The sequence below is a fragment of the Kryptolebias marmoratus genome, linkage group LG4, assembly GCF_001649575.2.
Source record: "Kryptolebias marmoratus isolate JLee-2015 linkage group LG4, ASM164957v2, whole genome shotgun sequence".
In the NCBI taxonomy this organism is placed as follows: Eukaryota; Metazoa; Chordata; class Actinopteri; order Cyprinodontiformes; family Rivulidae; genus Kryptolebias; species Kryptolebias marmoratus.
This window is the reverse complement of record NC_051433.1, coordinates 30,753,487-30,770,962: the sequence shown is the minus strand read 5'-3', so window position 1 is coordinate 30,770,962 and position 17,476 is coordinate 30,753,487. Positions and strand designations below refer to the sequence as shown.

The following is a 17,476-nucleotide window of genomic DNA, read 5'->3' as shown; positions in this document are numbered from 1 at the left end:
ATCAAAATTAAACGAAATAAACATTTGAAATATATGAGTTTGTATGTAATGTATGAATATAATATACAAGTTTCACTTTTTAAATGGAATTACTGAAATCAATCTACTTTTTCATGATATTCTAATTTTATGACCAGCAGCACCTGTAGTCTCACAAGGGGTCTGAGGATCTCATCTCGGTACCTAATGGCAGTCGTGCTACCTCTGGCGAGCACATCCCTCCAAAGAAATGCCACCCCACACCATTACTGACCCACTGCCAAACCGGTCATGCTGAAGGATGTTGCTCTTCACGGCATCTCCAGACCCTGTCACATGTGCTCAGTGTGAACCTGCTTTCATCTGTGAAGAGCTCAGGGCGCCAGTGGTGAATTTGCTAATCCTGGTGTTCTCTGGTAAATGCCAAGCGTCCTGCACGGTGTTGGACTCTGAGCACAACCCCCATCTGTGGACGTCTGGCCTTCATACCATCCTCATGGAGTCAGTTTCTAACCGTTTGTGCAGACACATGCACATTTGTAGCCTGCTGGAGGTCATTTTGCAGGGCTCTGGCAGTGCTCCTCCTGTTCTTCCTTGCACAAAGGTGAAGGTAGCGGTCCTGCTGCTGGGTTGTTGCCCTCCTACGACCTTCTCCACGCCTCCTGGTGTACCGGCCTGTCTCCTGGCAGCGCCTCCAGCCTCTGGACACTACGCTGACAGACACAGCAAACTTTCTTGCCACAGCTCACATTGATGTGCCATCCTGGATGAGCTGCACTACCTGAGCCACTTGTGTGGGTTGTAGAGTCCGTCTCATGCTACCACGAGTGTGAAAGCACCACCAACATTCAAAGAGACCAAAACATCAGCCAGAAAGTATAGGTACTGAGAAGTGGTCTGTGGTCCCCACCTGCAGAACCACTCCTTTATTGAGTGTGTCTTGCTAACTGCCAATAATTTCCACCTGTTGTCTATTCCATTTGCACAACAGCATGTGAAACTGATTGCCAATCAGTGTTGCTTCCTAAGTGGACAGTTTGATTTACTTGGAGTTATATTGTGTTGTTTAAGTGTTCCCTTTATTTTTTGGAGTAGTGTATATTGGTTTGAAAAATGTTTGCCTATCATCTGTCCCTACTCTAGTTTGAGAGAAAACTTGTACAATTTTTTCTGAACATGTTCAAAACTTAAGCAACAAGACTGCAAGCCTCAGTGGCTCATCTGATGAACCACCATGAATATTACAATACAATATGGAGACTTTCTCATGAATTCTGTTCACAGCTAGTCACAGCCCAGAAATTAGGTGGAGTTTCTCAATCAGCCATGTGTGACCCTACAAACCTGTATATGTGATGTTTGACTTCCAAAGTTCATGTAACACTGCAGATAGTTGATAGATTATCAGGTGTCTGTTCTGACTGGTTACAGTTGGATCAGTGTGCACTCTGTTTGTGCAAACAAATTTACTTGTAACTTTTCCCAGAATGATTTCAGGAAAGTAGAATTCTAACCTAGTAATCTATCAGATTAATTATAGCCACTTTTCAAGTCTAAAACAAAAGATGCTTGTGTAATGGTGTTTTCTGTCTGTTTGTACTGCTATTCCTCTAATCCAGGGGTGTCCAATCCTGGTCCTGAAGGGCCACTATCCTGCAGGTTTTATATGTTTCTCTGCTCTTCAGCAGGTCTTCACTCAGTCATTTAAATCAGCTGTGTTGGAGCAGAGAAACAACTAAAACACACAGGATAGTGGCCCTCCAGGACCAGGACTGGACTCCACTGCTGTAATCTGTCTGCAGATGAAGTTTGGTCCAACAAATAAACCTTTCTGAACTCACAATCAGAATATCTTCTCAGTTCTTCTCAGTGCATCCAGACTTCCTTTGTTTGCTCACAAATATAAATTGTCCTTGTTTACTCTCCTATTTGTTGTGAAATGAGTGTTGAATTCACGTGTCAAAATCTTTTAGTTGTATCAGAAATATTTATGATAATGTAAGATTAGAACCAAAAACATTTAGAAATGTTCTCCTGATTTCTCAGAATGTATGTTCAGTGGAAATATCAAAGCAAATATTTTTTGTAATTTGCACATAGGCCCTGAAACTTTGTGTTAGAATAATTTTTATAATCACTGTACATCTAAGGCTTAGCATTTCTTGAAGGAATGCAGGTTGCTTGCCACCTTTCATGTAATAGGTTTTTTTATCATTTAACTTTTTATTGGCATTTTCTGCATCTGTTTACACACAGAGCATACATGAACAATTCACATTCAACTTTATATAAAGTAAAATAAAATAAGACAACCTTTGCTTGGGAGTTGTTCTTCTAATAGTCCTTTTATTTCATCCAGTTTGTCAAGTTCTTCCTAACTTTGTGGCTGTCTTTGGTTTTAAATGGAGTTCATTTCACCCACTTTTCTTCCATTTGTGTTTGCTGTAATCTCAGGCAATGGGTCAGTTTTTTCCATTATGTAGATTTCTTCTATTATCCCAATCCATTGTTCATGACAAGGGGGGTCCTCCTTACTAGCTATTAACATCAGATTCTTATCCTTTACTCTTATTTGTTCTTTGATATTGTTGAAAATCAGAAGATATAGTACCTTGCTCCTCATAGGAATATCATATCCCAAGATCTTCTTTACAGTTTCGTGTACAGTTTTCCAAAACTGAACTGTTTTAGGACAGTTCCAAAATATGTGTGAGTGGTCTGCGTCCGCTGGTCCTCAACTCCTCCAGCATGTCATGTCTGTGGCCTTATAACTGTTCTTGACTTTAGGCGTGATTAAAAAAACTCCCTCCATATCTGAGAACTGGTGGATGCCTGATGGGTTTTCCATATATCTAGCCTCTGTAATTGTCACATTAAACTCTGATTCCCATTTCTCTTTTACATACTTAGTGGATTGCTTACTCACCATCAATTTCTGGTATAAAGTAGATGATTTAAATTTTTATTCCACTGAATAATTTTATCACAGTTTGAATCACACCATTTACTTCCACAGAGGGATCAGTCTCTCAATTGTATGTATCCGTAAAATTTGTGTTTATCTAAATTATACTTGTCTTTCATTTTTTGGAAACTCTCCAGCTCCCATCCTTCTGTAGAGTATACCATGCTGGACCCCCTTGTTTACACATTGAATCCTTTGTCATATTTTACCCATCTGAGTACTTTCATTTCTTTCTTTATCCTGTATTTTTTCAGTATTTTGAATCATAATTCTTGTGTAAATAGTGTAATTGGATCAATGTATTTTTTTTTATCTTCATCTCCAATAATACTCTCCAAACCCTTTCTCCATATCTTTCCACTTTGCTGTGTAAAGACAACCATACTTTTTTAAAAGCTTCATCGATGCCAGTAGTGATTTATTTGGGTGTTCGAGGAAGGGTGGTAACCATCAGCAGCAGGAAGCCCATTGTGTGCTCCTTTCCATTTACCATAGCTCCCTTTATTTCTTCTTCTTGTATTTTTTATTTCAAGGTTGTTTTAACTTTCCATAAACATAGTGAGGACTTACATATGCCCCATAATTGAGGACTTAGATTTGATCAAAACAGGTATTCAACAGTTTGGTCTTTTTTTTGTTTTCAGAAGTATTGGTTTGTTCTTTTATTAACAAGAGTACTTAAAAACTAATAAACAGATTTTTGAATTAAATTAAAAATCTTTATTCATTTCATTAAAACAAAAATAAATATTTATACAATAAACAACAACAAAATATAGATATATAAATCATGAATAAAATGAAAGGCAGCAGAAAGAAGAAAATCTTATATCAGCCCCTTTTTTCTTTTTCAGTTTAGTAATTAAAACAATACTAATCTACCAGAAAACTGTTTTAAATCCGTCTTGAATAACAATTCATTTAGGAACACATTAAACTAGTTTGTTTCCTTAATAATACAGCTTTTATCATTCTTTTAAATACACACATTAATCTGGCATTTTGACATTACCTTCCAGATTATTATATAATCTTATTCCTTGAATTAAAGTACTCTGTTCCTTCAAGTTTAACAAATGTCAGTCCCCTTCAGATTATAAGCACTTTCTCTCTTTACAAAGTTGAGTTGGATGTTAAAAGGTAACATGCCCTGTGAGCCTTGTACACAACAAGTAAAATGTTATAATCAACTAATCATAGAATTTTAGTATTTTCAACTGAAGAAATAATGGATTTGTTGGGTGTCTATAGTAATTATCTTTATAGCTCTTTTCTGTAAAACCAAAATAGGATTTAAAATTGTTTTACACTCCTTTCTCCATACTGCAATACCATAGACTAAATGTGGAACAATTATTGTATTGTACAATATATAAAATGCTTTATCATCAAAAAACTCGGATTTTACACAATAATGCAACAGATTTAGCTGGTTTTGTCCTCAAAAAAATTAAAGTTTCTGGTAATAAGATTGTTTACAAAGATTTTAGAAAGTTTAAACAGCTGAAGTTAGTGACATCATCACACTAATTTGAATATTCTGTGGTAAAATATCCCAAACTCAAACTGTGCAAGAACCATTAAAGATGTCATAATGCTCCTTCAGTAAGTTTGACCTCTGAATGCTGTCTGACCCACAGAGCTTTTCACTCATTTCACCAAAATCTGTGTTGGATGTGGAAAGCTTTTGCAGTTTTTTTGTTAATTTCATCTATGCTGTATAATGTCCTGTTATCTGAAAGTCATAGCACACTATTCCTGATTGAGCTGCACATTTAGTTGTTTTTTCCTCCCCTCCTCTGCAGGAATGGGGCCCGAGCTGCCCCCACCCGTTTCTAGGCACATTCAAACTCCAACAGGACATGTCATGGACCCCCATGGACGAGGTGGAGAAGAGGGATGCAGAGATAGCAGTCATGGACAAACTCCTCAGGCAGCAGACAGCTTTACCTCTGTACACCGGACCCAATTTCAAAGGTCTGACGGAATGAAGAGCTGCTGAGAGTGGGCCTGAAACTACAACAGTCTTCCTTCCTGTCCACATGAGGATTAAAAACTGCTCACACCAACCAGTCAGTGTGTTTGTCTGACTATTTTGCTGCCTTAAACACTGAAAGGTTAACAAAAAGTTGTTTTGGAGTAGTTTTCTTCCAAATATCAGATTGGGACTATTGTGATCCTGGGCTTTGGCACTTTATCTCCTCCTTTTCACACATTTTGGCCTCAGACATGGCTGAGGATTATAGGATAGTCTGACCTTTAAAGCTGTGTTTCAAACCAAAAGGAGCTCTGCTGAGTTGTTTAAATGTTGCATATCAGATCATTTTACATGTGCAGCTAATGACAGGGTGCTAAACTGCATAAAAACAGGTCACCATATCCTCCATCACATGCTGTGAAGTTGAAGAGGAACCTGGACCTGAACAGCCTGATGGGAGGTATGGTGACCTGTTAACAGCATTCAGACTTGTTCTGGAGGTTTCTTTTTTTTACCTGATAGCTAATGACAGGGTTATGAAGCGTGGCCTTTAGATTAAAATGGTTAGGATTTGACATTTATTTCCTAGATACAGACAAAACAGATCTGTAACTTTTAATCTAAAGGCCACCCTTCATAACAGAGTTTCAACATCTCACAGGATCTGTTAGCACTTAAATGACTCTCAGCTACTACCACAGCAAATGTTAGCTCTGTAACTGTAAAATTCATTGTGTTTGCTAAAGTTTATTTGCTGTGGCAACCATCTTGATTTATGATGATTCCAAAAGGTAATCAGTTGTAAATGTAGATCCAATGATCACTTTCATTAAAATCTGTCAAGTGGTACATGAGATATTTTGCTAACAGACAGACAGATACAGCTGTTTCACCTTCAGGAGTGTGCAATAAACACACCATTAACACTTGTAGCAGGCCTTCTGTCAGGGCTCTAAATGAGTATTTATTATTATTTGTATCCAGGGAATAAAAGAAAAATGTTTGTTTTGCACATTTTTAATTTCAAATTGAAACAAAGTGCAGTAAGTATTTTACATCAGCTGTTTCAAGCTTCACTTGAAATGAGGATGTTAAAATAAAGCTAAAAGTTGTCTGTCAGACGTGACTGTCAGCAGGTAAGAGTTTACATGTGGCAGAAGCTGCCAGTTATCTGAAGCCATGTTGAAGTGCACAGCATCCTCCTCAGCTCTGATTTTCAGCAACACGTGGTTCTGCGGGGGAAGGAAAACCAGAACCCTGAACTCTTCCTCCCCGGATGGGTCAGACAGAAGGAAGGGAAGGAGGTGTTCTTTCAGCAGCGCCTTCAGAGACGGTCCCCTCAGCTGACAGCAGAACAGACTCACAGCTCCATCTCCCGCCTCAGAGCAGATTTCATCCCAGAGTTCCTGGAACACCTTCAGTCTGCTCCCTGGAGCCCAGTTTGGGGGGGCAGGAAGAGGCAGGAAAACCTGCTGGAATGCCACGTGAACATCAGGCAGCTCGGTGTGCCAGGAGAAGCCATCGCGGGTGGTGAAGATGGCACTGATGTGAAGGGTGGTCGGGTATGGCTGCCGGGGCTTCAGTCTCAGCTTCACTATAGGTGGGGGTCTCTCTCTGAAGAGACATGGGACACTCATGTCCTCCAGCTGCTCGTAGTGACGGTCCGTGAGGCTGAAGTGGAGGCGGATGCTGAAGATCTGGTCGAAACGGGGGTCAGAACCCTCTGTGTGGGTCAGCTGGTACTTCAGGGGAATTTCAGAGGCAAAGTGGGGGTCGCTGAATTGTGCTCTGTAAGTTTCAGATGCTTTGTCTACCTCTGTCCCTTGTGGGTCACAGTTCTGCTTCAGCTCCAGCTGCTGAGGAGCCTCTGTCAGACGGAGTATGGGTTGGCTGGTCTGGTGAGCCGTTAACATGCTGGTCAGTCCCTCACTCTCTGCCATGAGACACGACAGCATCCTCTTCTTCACCTGATGGCCGCCTGTGGTCGAGCCCTGGGCCAGCATCGCCACCAGCTTCTCCTGGGACAGCGTGGTCAGGAGGGAGTAGTAGAGGCGAGCGTGGTCCTGGATGTCCGTGTCTCCGTGGTAACACGAGAGGTGCTGAAGGATATCTGCCAGAGGGATGAGCAGGGAGTCCAGGGTGGGATGTAGGAGAACGCAGCGACAAACTCCCAGCACACAGTTTCCCAGACGCCAGTTTCCGCCCACACTCAAAGAGGAGGAGGCGATAACGCTGGACAGGAAGTTGAGGGAGCTGCGCTGGCCGATTTCTGCTTCCTCTGCCACCCGAGCCAGAACCTTTAAGTGCCAGCCGAGGGCCTGTAGGGTGAGCTGGGCCGGTGGGACCTCTGTGATGGCCTTCTGGAGGCCCCTCAGTAGTCCTGAAGCCCAGCTGGACTCGGACAGCCTCTCCTGAGTCTGGTTGGCCATGTTGATGAGGTGAGGGGCGAGCTGCGGGTGCTGCAGATAGAGCTGACAGAGCTGCCGGCTCATACCTGAGCAGAACTGCTCCACATGGCTGAAGGATAGAAGGAAGAGGAAGGCAGCTCGGAAAAAAGTCACCACGATTTCTCTGTTGCCTCCGCTTTCTACCACACGCAGCAGTGACATCAGCTGATCGTACAGGTAGGCCAGACCGCGGCCCCCCACCTCTCCCTCTTCCAGGTAGACGAGGGACAGCAGGCGGAGCCGAGCCAGCAGCGTGGCGCCATCGTTGAACAATGTGGGCAGCAGGGCTGCAGCCAGCTGAGGCGTCAGCAGCACAGGAAGGGCCTCGTCGCTGTCGCCGCAGCTGATTGGACGGTTCTCGGGGAAGTGGAGAATGCAGTCCATGTAGAAGAGCTTTTCAGGCGTGCTGAGGACAGGATGCTGGGACAGGACCACCAGCCGCTTCAGGACGAAGGCCTCGTCCTCGGCGCTGAACAGGCTGTCTGTAAACGCACCCTTCATCAGCAGGGCCACATGAAACAGGCAGACCTGACAGAAGACAAGTTCACTGGGTCAACAACAGGCTGAAGGTCAAAGGTCACAGGGTGCTGCCGCTGCAGTTATCAACAGGAAAGACAGAACAGCATTTAATTTTAAATCTTCTTTGAGATAATTGTCAGTTTTTATAGCTTTATTCTTGTAAACATTGTAGAATTTTGTACACATTTATTACCTGCTTCTGAAAGTTGAAGGTAAACAATGTTTTTGCCCACGATTTTTTTTTTTTCAGCAAAATATCTCATAAACCACTGAGCAAATTTTAATGAAACTTGCAGAAAGTTACTTTTGGATACATAACCTATAACTGATTGTTTTTGGAGCAGCATTCTCCGTACGGTTTTTGGCATCTAACTCGCCCTGATTTCAGCCATTCAGGTATCAAAACGTTCAGCTCGTTCAGGAGAAGGGTGCTATGACTTTTGGTATTGATATCTTTTAAGGTTTTTAAAATATTAAAGTTTTTCAGCATTTTTCTTCTAATTGAAATACATTGAAATTCCGTTTCCAACTGTCAAATCTTCCTGCTGTTTGAAAGCTCGCTACTTCAGCAAACGTCCACCTAGAAACACCATCCAAGGTTTGAAGACAACAGAAGACATTCAACTCTTACTGTATGATTCAGCTTCTTCATATCTTGGATAGTTTATTTATAATCTCAGTTTAAAACAGGGGAAAACCTTCGGTGTGACTCGTCTCGTGCTGCGTTGCCGTGGTGACAGAACTCAGAACGTTCAGGTGTGACATCACGCAGTCCTGCGTTGCCGTGGTGACAGAACTCAGAACGTTCAGGTGTGACATCACACAGAGCCTGTGTGGGTTTCTGTGTGTATTTTCAGCTCGTGTTCAACACATAGGCTTTGTTCAGATATTTCAAGGTTTTTAAAGTTTTTAATGTTCTTTCTACAGTTTTTAAAGATTGTTCTACTGTTTAAATATTGTTCGGGTGTTTTAATGTTTTTTCTGCAGTTTTTAAGGATTGTTCTGCTGTCTTGAAGGATTTTTTTCTATTTTTATTGATTGTTCTGCTGTTTTAATGTCTTTTCAGGTGTTGTTAAGGTTTTTTTCTGTGTTTTTAATGGTTGTTCTGTTGTTTTAAAGTTTTTCCAGGATTGTTTTGCTACCTTTGAGGTTTTTCCTGCTTTTTTGTTCTGCTGTTTTACATTTACATTTGTTCTCAGGTTTTATGGGTTCTGTTCAGCTTTTTGAAGCTCCTTAAAGCATATTCTGCAGTTTAGCATTCTCACGGCTATTTCATGAGGAACAGCAATTTTCTAGTTCAGTTTAGACTGAACCTTATTCAGTTTTATTATTTTAGAACTAATTTTTACCAACGTTAGCAACAACCAAATATACCACTGTGTTAACCTCTTGTGATGGGAGGTATGACTGGTCCAGCTGCTGGGATGCAGTCCAACACCACTAATCAGCCTTGTTCCAAATGCATGTTTCAACATACAGTACCAAGATAAGAACTATGTGAATCAACAAAAATTGACACCTGAAAATAATTATCTTCAGTGTATTTTTATTTTTTAGTCAGAAAAAATGTCTCATTTGTTTGCATGGAGAGGGTGAGGCTTTAACTTCCCAGCTTCCACTTCTGTCTATAGTTTTATTTCAATGGCTCATTTCAAATGCTGCAGTAAAACATACATCACACAGGCAGATTACTGCTGCAGCTGATAAAAAGGAGAGTTTATAGAAATATTAGTCCTATGATGGACGAATCACAACTAAAGCAAATAAATCAGTGAAAGTCAAACTGAATGCTTTAAGTTTAAACATCCTCTCTGTATCACAGCCAGAAACAACAGCTCTTCCTCCTGAATACCTGCAGCCATATTTGATGTGACAACATCTGCTCTCTTTTTACCGTATTTCCACTGCTTACGTAGCGTACTGCCCCCTGTCTGTTTGGAGAATACTGCATCAACGTAAGCTCCAAGTATAAACACCTCCACTGTGCGCTCAGGTCCGCAGAGCCCTGCAGGACTCTAATGAGCCCTGAGGCTGAGCCTCCTTCAGCTACCTGGAGTTAGCAGGTTGTCAGAGACACAGCAATAAACATGGAACGAGCGGGTTTAACCAACAATGGTTAGTTGAGCTGAAATTCAGCAGGTGGCTTTACAAGACTGAATATGGTAAGCATGTTCTGTGCTTAGTGAAAATATTATCCTTGTTTACCAGTAAAATGATGCTATTAAATTCAGCATTAGATGTTTTGTTGTTCCATGTAGTGATCCAACATGCAGCCTGTGCCACAAAAAGCACAGTCCAGCATCTGTCTGTTTGTCAGAGTTCTCTGTTGTTATTCATTGGCCTGGAAGTGAGACGTGTGTTGGTGCTTTGTTTGCACTTTTTCATTTATGGTCATTTAATTTATTTGTTAATGTGACTTAAATTAGGATTCAAATTAGGTGCAAACAATTAGTATTTATTTTAATTGTATTTTTATTTTAAAAAGTATTTCAAAAGTGCCTTTTTGTAAAACTGTAGTTGTGTAAATATTTGACACAAATATCTTACAATATCACATAATAAAAAGCCATATTTTCAACTTTCCTGTCAACTTTAATCTTTTTTTTTTTAAATAAATCACGGTCGGCCACCTACCACTGGGCTTAGCCTCTTTTCTGGGGGAAACCCTGCACAGACAACAAGATCTGGTTTGGGTTTTTACGGTTGTCTAACAGATTTTCCTCCTTACTTTCCTTTTTGGTTTCACTTTAAGCTGCTATTTTGTTGCTGTTCTACACATAAAACTATGATAATAACATCATCCATTATTTCCCTCCACCTTTTATACCAAAGTTTTAGACTAAGCTCATCTTCTGTTGACAAATGATGGAGTTGTACACATTTTGATCAAACATTATTCTTGACCTCATGCGATCCCGTTCAGAGTATGCATTGTGAATACCTCAGCTATCACATCAAATTTTCAATCAATATATGTAAACCTGACTAAGTTCTTGACAATATTGTAGATAGACATCTAAAAGGCAACTTTCTGCCAGTTTTATTTAAATCTGTTTAGTAGTTCATGAGACAGACGCACACAAAGAACAAAAACATCACTGTCTACCTTGACTTTGTTGAGGTGATAAAACTAACTGTACTTCACACAAACCTCACTGGTGCCCAGCAGTCGCAGCAGTTGAGCTCTTAATATGGCTGGAGGGACCCCAGGAACCATGGCAACCACCTCTGTCAATCTGTGTAGGAGTACCACCTGGTAGAGGGGAGTGAGGAGATAGGACTCCTCCAGCAGAGAGGACAGGATCGACTTCAGCTCCTTACAGTCAGCTCCGGTGTGGAGCGTCGGCACTGAGCCCATCGGGCCCAGGATCAGAGAGCCCAGTCCAGCTGAGTCTTTGCCTTCCGTCTGAAAAGAGTCCTGGTCTGCTGAAGTGGTTCCTCCCAGGAGAGCTTTAAGGTGTTCAGCCCCTGCTCCTGGTTCCTGACTGAGTCGATACACTGCATTTCTCAGAACCACAGTGTGAAGACCCACGTAGGCCTGGTGCAGCCCGGAGGTCTCCTGCTGCCGCAGCCCACCCAGGAGTTCCAGGTGCTGGGTGAGGAGACTGGGGCAGCAGTCCTCCAGCTCCCGAAGGCAGTCACAAGCTGTGGCCCGGAGAGAACGCTGCGGCCCGTTTCTGGAGATGTCACTGGTGTCCCGAACCACCTGAAAAACCAAGCCAAGAAAGTCTAGGGACGCCCGGGAACGGATCCTCACACACGAGGAGGAGATAAGGACACAGGTAAGGGCCACCAGGAGCTGGCAGCGGAACTGGGTGGACGCAGGGGGACACTGGGCGAACACTGACATCAAGTCTAGGGCCGTCTCTTCTCCTGCAGGGTCTGATAGACACAGCAGGGTCGGGTACTCACAGAGAGGAGACAGCAGGACCATCTGGAGAGACAAGTCCAGAGACAAGAACATTTATCATTAAAATAACTGTTACTTCATACAGGGAGGTATCAATTGATGCTTAAAGCTGAACTCAAATCAAATCTCAAAAAATTGACATTTCAGGCATGGTATTTAGTCAAACACATCCACACAACACTGCAGGGACTCGATTTCTGACCTGAAACTTAAATAAGCTGTGTTTAGAGTTTAAGTCAATAATTTCCTAAGTGGGGTGATTTGTGGGGCGGGTTCATGACGAGCGCTGTTCCCCAAACGGCCATGAACACCACTACTGTCCGGTTGTTTACTAGTGCAAATGAAAGAAGACTTTTTTTAAGACAAAGAAATGCTGGAAGACTTTGCGGGAGTAATGGATTTACAACCAGACCAGTGTGAACCTGAACTGACGGCTGGATCTCAGGAATCGGATGTCATGGCCGACATAACAACGCACATAACAGCAGAGTTGGGAACGTGGAATGGTGAGAACTGACTCCCCCCAGATCGCTGTCATAACATCAGTACACAACACTGCAAGTCAACATACAGCCGGCAGCACAGAGCTAACGTTGCTAACTCCAAGCAAACCTGTTGCTAATGATGCTAACTCATAAACAAAGTCAGGGCACTTCAGAGTAGAGTTCATGACCTCTCACACCAGAGTAAACTAATCAGCAGCAGTTTCAGACTATGACATTTGTTTAATCACACATGGATTGTTTATATTTTTTCATCAATAACAAACTGCTGTGAATCACAAACTGATCTCAGGCTGTCGGCCTGTAAGCAGCTCAGACCTGTAAGCAGCACGCGTTCACGTCATGTTTGAAGTCAAACTTCCTGTTTCTCGTCTCCTTCTCTGTGGTGATGTTCTCCTCCACATTTGACTTTCTTTAAAATTAAAAATAGTTAGTAAAAGGTCCTGTTTTTTTGGCATGAAGCCAGTCCACCACAGTAACGAGGGTCGGAGCGGTGCTTCTCTTTGAAGTGGTCCAAACCCAAGTTCTGATAGTAATTCTCACATCGGAACTGATGGATCCATATCTGAGGAAGGTTTTTATATTATGGAAAGCCAAAAAATGAAATTCCAGAGGTATTTTCGATCCGGTTTGAACAATTATTTCCAACAAACTGAACTATATTGTACCAGTATTCATCCACTCACTGATGAATGGCTGAACCTCAGCGGCTCAGCGGACATCACACTTCTGGGTTGGTCACGGAAAAAGCCAAAACCACCCGAGGGGTTTCTTCAATATTCAGAATTACAAAAAAAAAAAAAAAGAAAAGAAAAAGTATGTTTTATTTTAAAAAGGTAAATGGACTGAACTTATATTGTCTTTTTCCAGACATTTTTGACCACTCAAAGCCTTTACACTAGAGCCACAATCACCCATTCCCACACATTTATACACAATACACAGATGTTAACCTAACCTGGGGTTAAGTGCCTTGCCCAGGGGCACATCAACATGTGACAGGAGGAAGCTGGAATCCAACCTACAACCTTCCCATTGTAAGACGACTACTCTACCCAAATTAATTTAAAAGTTTTACAAAAACCATATCTGATGGCTATATTTTCGCTGATGTTGGCTTCAAAACAGGTTTCAGTTCTGCTTTAATTTAAAGGCCTAGTCCTCCTGGGAGGACTGCACGTCTGAACTGCCGAAGTATTGTAGTTTTAAATGTAGAGCTGATCAAACAAACAGTTCTGGAAGCTAACAGTTTTACCTTGACGCTGTAGCTGGCTCTGTCATCTCGGAGCTCCCTCAGAAGCTCCGTCAAGAAGACCTCTGGGTTTGTCTCCGAGAGGAACTTAGACGGACAGCTGCGAAACGAGCCGACCCTCTCCAGCCAGTCTGACGTCATCGTTGACATCACTAACGTTTATAACGGTCAAATTTCAAAAAACCATCCACAGTTAAAGCGTTCAGCGGCGTACATCGAGCTGCATTCAAACGCCACTGTCACTTCCGTGTTGGGTCACGTGACCATCTGTTGTTTCGCAGCGGCCCCTTCTTCTTCTTGGTTTTTCCTGGCGGTTGGCAACAAACTTTTACTAGCATTACTGCCACCTACTGGTATGGAGTTTTTTATCTTTATTTTTTTTAGTTTTTTTTTAGTTTAGTTTTTTAGTTTGGTTTCAGCTGAGAGGGGCGGGGAATCATGACTGACAGTCTAACAAAGAAGGAAGGAGACTCGTGTCAGTCATGTTGCCTTCAGGAAACGTAGGTGCTGTAAGAATTGTGGCTGCACGCTTTCTATCCACCAGTTTGTGCATTTCAGCAGCAACACTTTAAGAATGGACATCTCCCACTTACGCATATGACCCTGAACGCACCGTCGGATTCACTCGCTGCCAAGGCAACCTGCTGGAGTCAGCGCACAGGGAGGGAATGTGAAATATATGAGCTGTTTGAATAGTTTTAACAACTGGGGTCCAGGTTAGGTAGTCATGGACCATAACTGGACCGTGTCTGCAGCCGCACAGAGCCTCATAAACATCATAACACAGCAGCTGTCAGGGACAGGAAGAACCAGCAGGATGCAGGAACATGCATCATCCTCTGTGGACCAAGACATGGACAGGTTTACTGTTAATGTTCAAGGTCATTTAAGGAGTTAAGATACTGTCCCTGAGAGATGCTGTGTTATGATGTTTATGAGGCTCTGAATTGCAAAAAAGTCCTCAAATATCAAAATATGGAAAAGTGAAAAAAAAATATTTCCAGAATTAAATCAATATTTTTTTTAAACTGAAAAAAAAACAATTGGCCCACTTATTTTTAGTTTGAATACATGATTGAATTTTTCAAGTTTTGGACTAAAACTCAAACTTTCAATTTCAAGTTTTAGTTTTTAGATTAAAATGTATTTTTTCAAATTAACAAAACATTTGGCCCCAATTTAGCTCCATAGTCCCACTAAAATTACCTGAAGAAGCCTCTTAAAGACAAAAAGGGGAAGAATGTTTGTTAAGCATGTAAGTAAAATATACTTTAGTCTTAATGTACCAAAAGTGGTTCATTTTATATAGTTTTCTTTTTTGGACTTTCTTGTCACTCAAAGCACTTGAAGCTTAAAGATTAAAAACCGCTTGAGTGGTAATAATACAGGCAAACTAGACAAACAAAATCAACACAAAAAGGTAACTTATTTTTCAGATTTTATTATTTATTGAATTATTGAATTACACCAGCATACTGAATAACATTATTAACAATACAGTTATATGACAATATAGTTCCAAATATAAGCAAGCTTAGCACATCTAAATAGTCCAAACCCTGTTTATCCTGTTTTAATCCCGTGTAGAATTGAAATGTGCAGATATATATGTTCATAATTAAACTACAAACACCTGAAACTGACTCTCTCGTGGAGGGAACATGCTGTGTTCTGGGAAAAATGATTAAAAGTTAAACAAAGACACACTTTTGTCATAATCTTGGGCATACACATGTACATATTTTAGTGTTAATATTGTTTAATTCAAGAAGTAGAGCAGCAGAAACAGACATAGCAGCCCAGCAGGTTCTGTTCCATGCCCATCCAGGCGGGGGCGGTAAAAGGCCTCCGTCCACCCATAAACAACAGAAGAAGAAGAAGAAACAAACAATCCAACTTATGTAAGATAATGGAGAGAATGATAAATGAAAGACTAATATATTATATAGAAAAGAAGGGACTTATATCGTCTTATCAGAGTGGATTCAGGAGAGGCAGAAGTACAATGGATCCAGTTTTATGTTTAGAGCATGAAATTAGAAAGGCTCAAGTGAATAAAGAGTGTTGTGGCAATATTTTTTGATATTGAGAGAGCATATGATATGATGTGGAGGGAAGGGTTATTAATTAAAATTAGAAGAATGGGAATAAATGGTCATATGTTTAGATGGATCAAAAATTTTCTAGAAGGAAGACAAATACAAGTAAGTATAGGGAAGGATTATTCTGAGAGTATGAGTATAGAAAATGGGACACCACAGGGTAGTATAGTAAGTCCGTTATTGTTTTCAGTGGTTGTTAATGATATGTTTAAAGAAGTAGAGGGTGGAATGGGATTTTCACTTTTTGCTGATGATGGCGCAATGTGGAAAAGAAGAAGAAATTTAGACTTTATTATAAAGAAGCTTCAGGGAGCAATTTTAGCTGTAGAAAAATGGTCGTATAAATGGGGTTTTAAACTTTCTGTAGAGAAAACTAAAATAGTGTTTTTTACAAGGAAAAGAGTTGATGATAAAACTAAATTAAAATTATATGGACAGGATTTAGAAAGAGTTAAACAATTTAAATTTCTTGGAATGTGGTTTGATGAAAGAATGACATGGGGTGTGCATATTAAGAAAATAATTGATAAATGTAGGAAAGTATTAAATATAATGAGGTGTTTAGTTGGAACAGAGTGGGGAGCTGATAGAAATTCATTAAAAGCAATTTACACTGGGTTAATTAGGTCAGTCTTGGATTATGGATGTATAGTTTATAATTCAGCAGCAGATTCAAACCTCCATAAGTTAAATATTATTCAACATCAGGCTTTAAGATTATGTATTGGTGCTTTTAAAACATCTTCAACAGCAGCATTACAGGTTGAAATGGGAGAAATGCCTCTTAAACTTAGAAGGGATCAATTATCCTTAAATTATTGGTCAAATTTACAGGGACAAAGAAATGATCATCCAACATTAGAGGTGCTTAAACATGGCTGGGAAACAGAAAGGAAACAATTAAAGAGCTTTGGATGGATAATAAACTCTAAAGTTAATGAAATTAGTTTAAATCAGTTAGATATATGTCAGGCAGTTCCATTATCTGCAGTTCCACCTTGGATACTTCCTGATGCTAAGGTTGACTTTTCCTTTTTAGAAAAGAAAAATAAAGATAAATTTTACATTATGAATAGATATATAATACAAGAATACTTAAATGAATATTATAACTATATACAAATCTACACAGATGCATCAAAAAATGCAGCTAATAAGGTAGGGATAGCATTTATTGTGCCACAGTTTCAAGTTAAAGTAGGAAAAAGGATTAGTGATGGAGTCTCAGTGTATACAGGAGAAATGCTTGCTTTGCTTTTAGCAGTTCAATGGGTGGAAGAGGTAAGACCAGTAAAATCAATTATTTGCTCAGATTCTAGTTCTTCGTTATTCAGTTTGCAAAATAATAAATCAGACAGTAGACCAGATATATTAATTGAAATACAACAAACACTTTACAGAATCAATATGATGGGGCTAACAGTAAATTTTGTTTGGGTTCCAGCACATCACGGGATTAAGGGGAATGAAATGGCAGACAGAATGGCCAAAGAGAGCACTAATCGGGGGAGGATAGATATTAATGTTAGTTTTAGTATAACAGAAATAAAGGGTATAATTAAACAAAAAACAAGAGAGAGGTGGCAAAAGTTATCGGAAGAAGAAAAGAAAGGTAGGTGGTTATATAAAATTCAAAAGAATATTGGTCAAATGAGAAGAACAGAAAGAATAAGGAGAGAAGAGATCATTATTTCACGGTTTAGAATCGGACATACTGGACTAAATAGGTCATTATTTATGATAGGGAAACATCAGACAGGGAAATGTGACTGCGGGGAAGATGAAACAGTGGAACATGTTTTTTTGAGTTGTAGGAATTAT

At 40.4% G+C, this 17,476-nt stretch overlaps 2 protein-coding genes across 2 annotated transcripts in view; one reads left to right on the top strand and one right to left on the bottom strand.

Annotated features, from left to right (window-relative positions):
* The window catches only part of lg4h1orf50 (linkage group 4 C1orf50 homolog), a 14,433-nt gene extending 9,417 nt beyond the window's left edge, over positions 1 to 5,016 (top strand). Inside the window, exon 5 of the mRNA XM_017441627.3 lies at positions 4,750 to 5,016. Coding sequence (XP_017297116.1) covers positions 4,750 to 4,935 — 186 coding nt within the window. The 3' untranslated portion in view covers positions 4,936 to 5,016. The remainder of the gene's footprint in view (positions 1 to 4,749) is intronic.
* Positions 5,017 to 5,444: 428 nt separating this feature from the next.
* Positions 5,445 to 13,827, bottom strand: ap5b1 (adaptor related protein complex 5 subunit beta 1). Its single transcript, XM_017441626.3, has 3 exons — positions 13,557 to 13,827; positions 11,040 to 11,822; positions 5,445 to 7,897 (listed from the first exon to the last, which is right to left on the bottom strand). Exons 1-3 carry the CDS (start codon positions 13,701 to 13,703, stop codon positions 6,014 to 6,016), a joined length of 2,814 nt encoding a protein of 937 aa, XP_017297115.1. The 5' UTR covers positions 13,704 to 13,827; the 3' UTR covers positions 5,445 to 6,013.
* Positions 13,828 to 17,476: the final 3,649 nt, after the last annotated feature.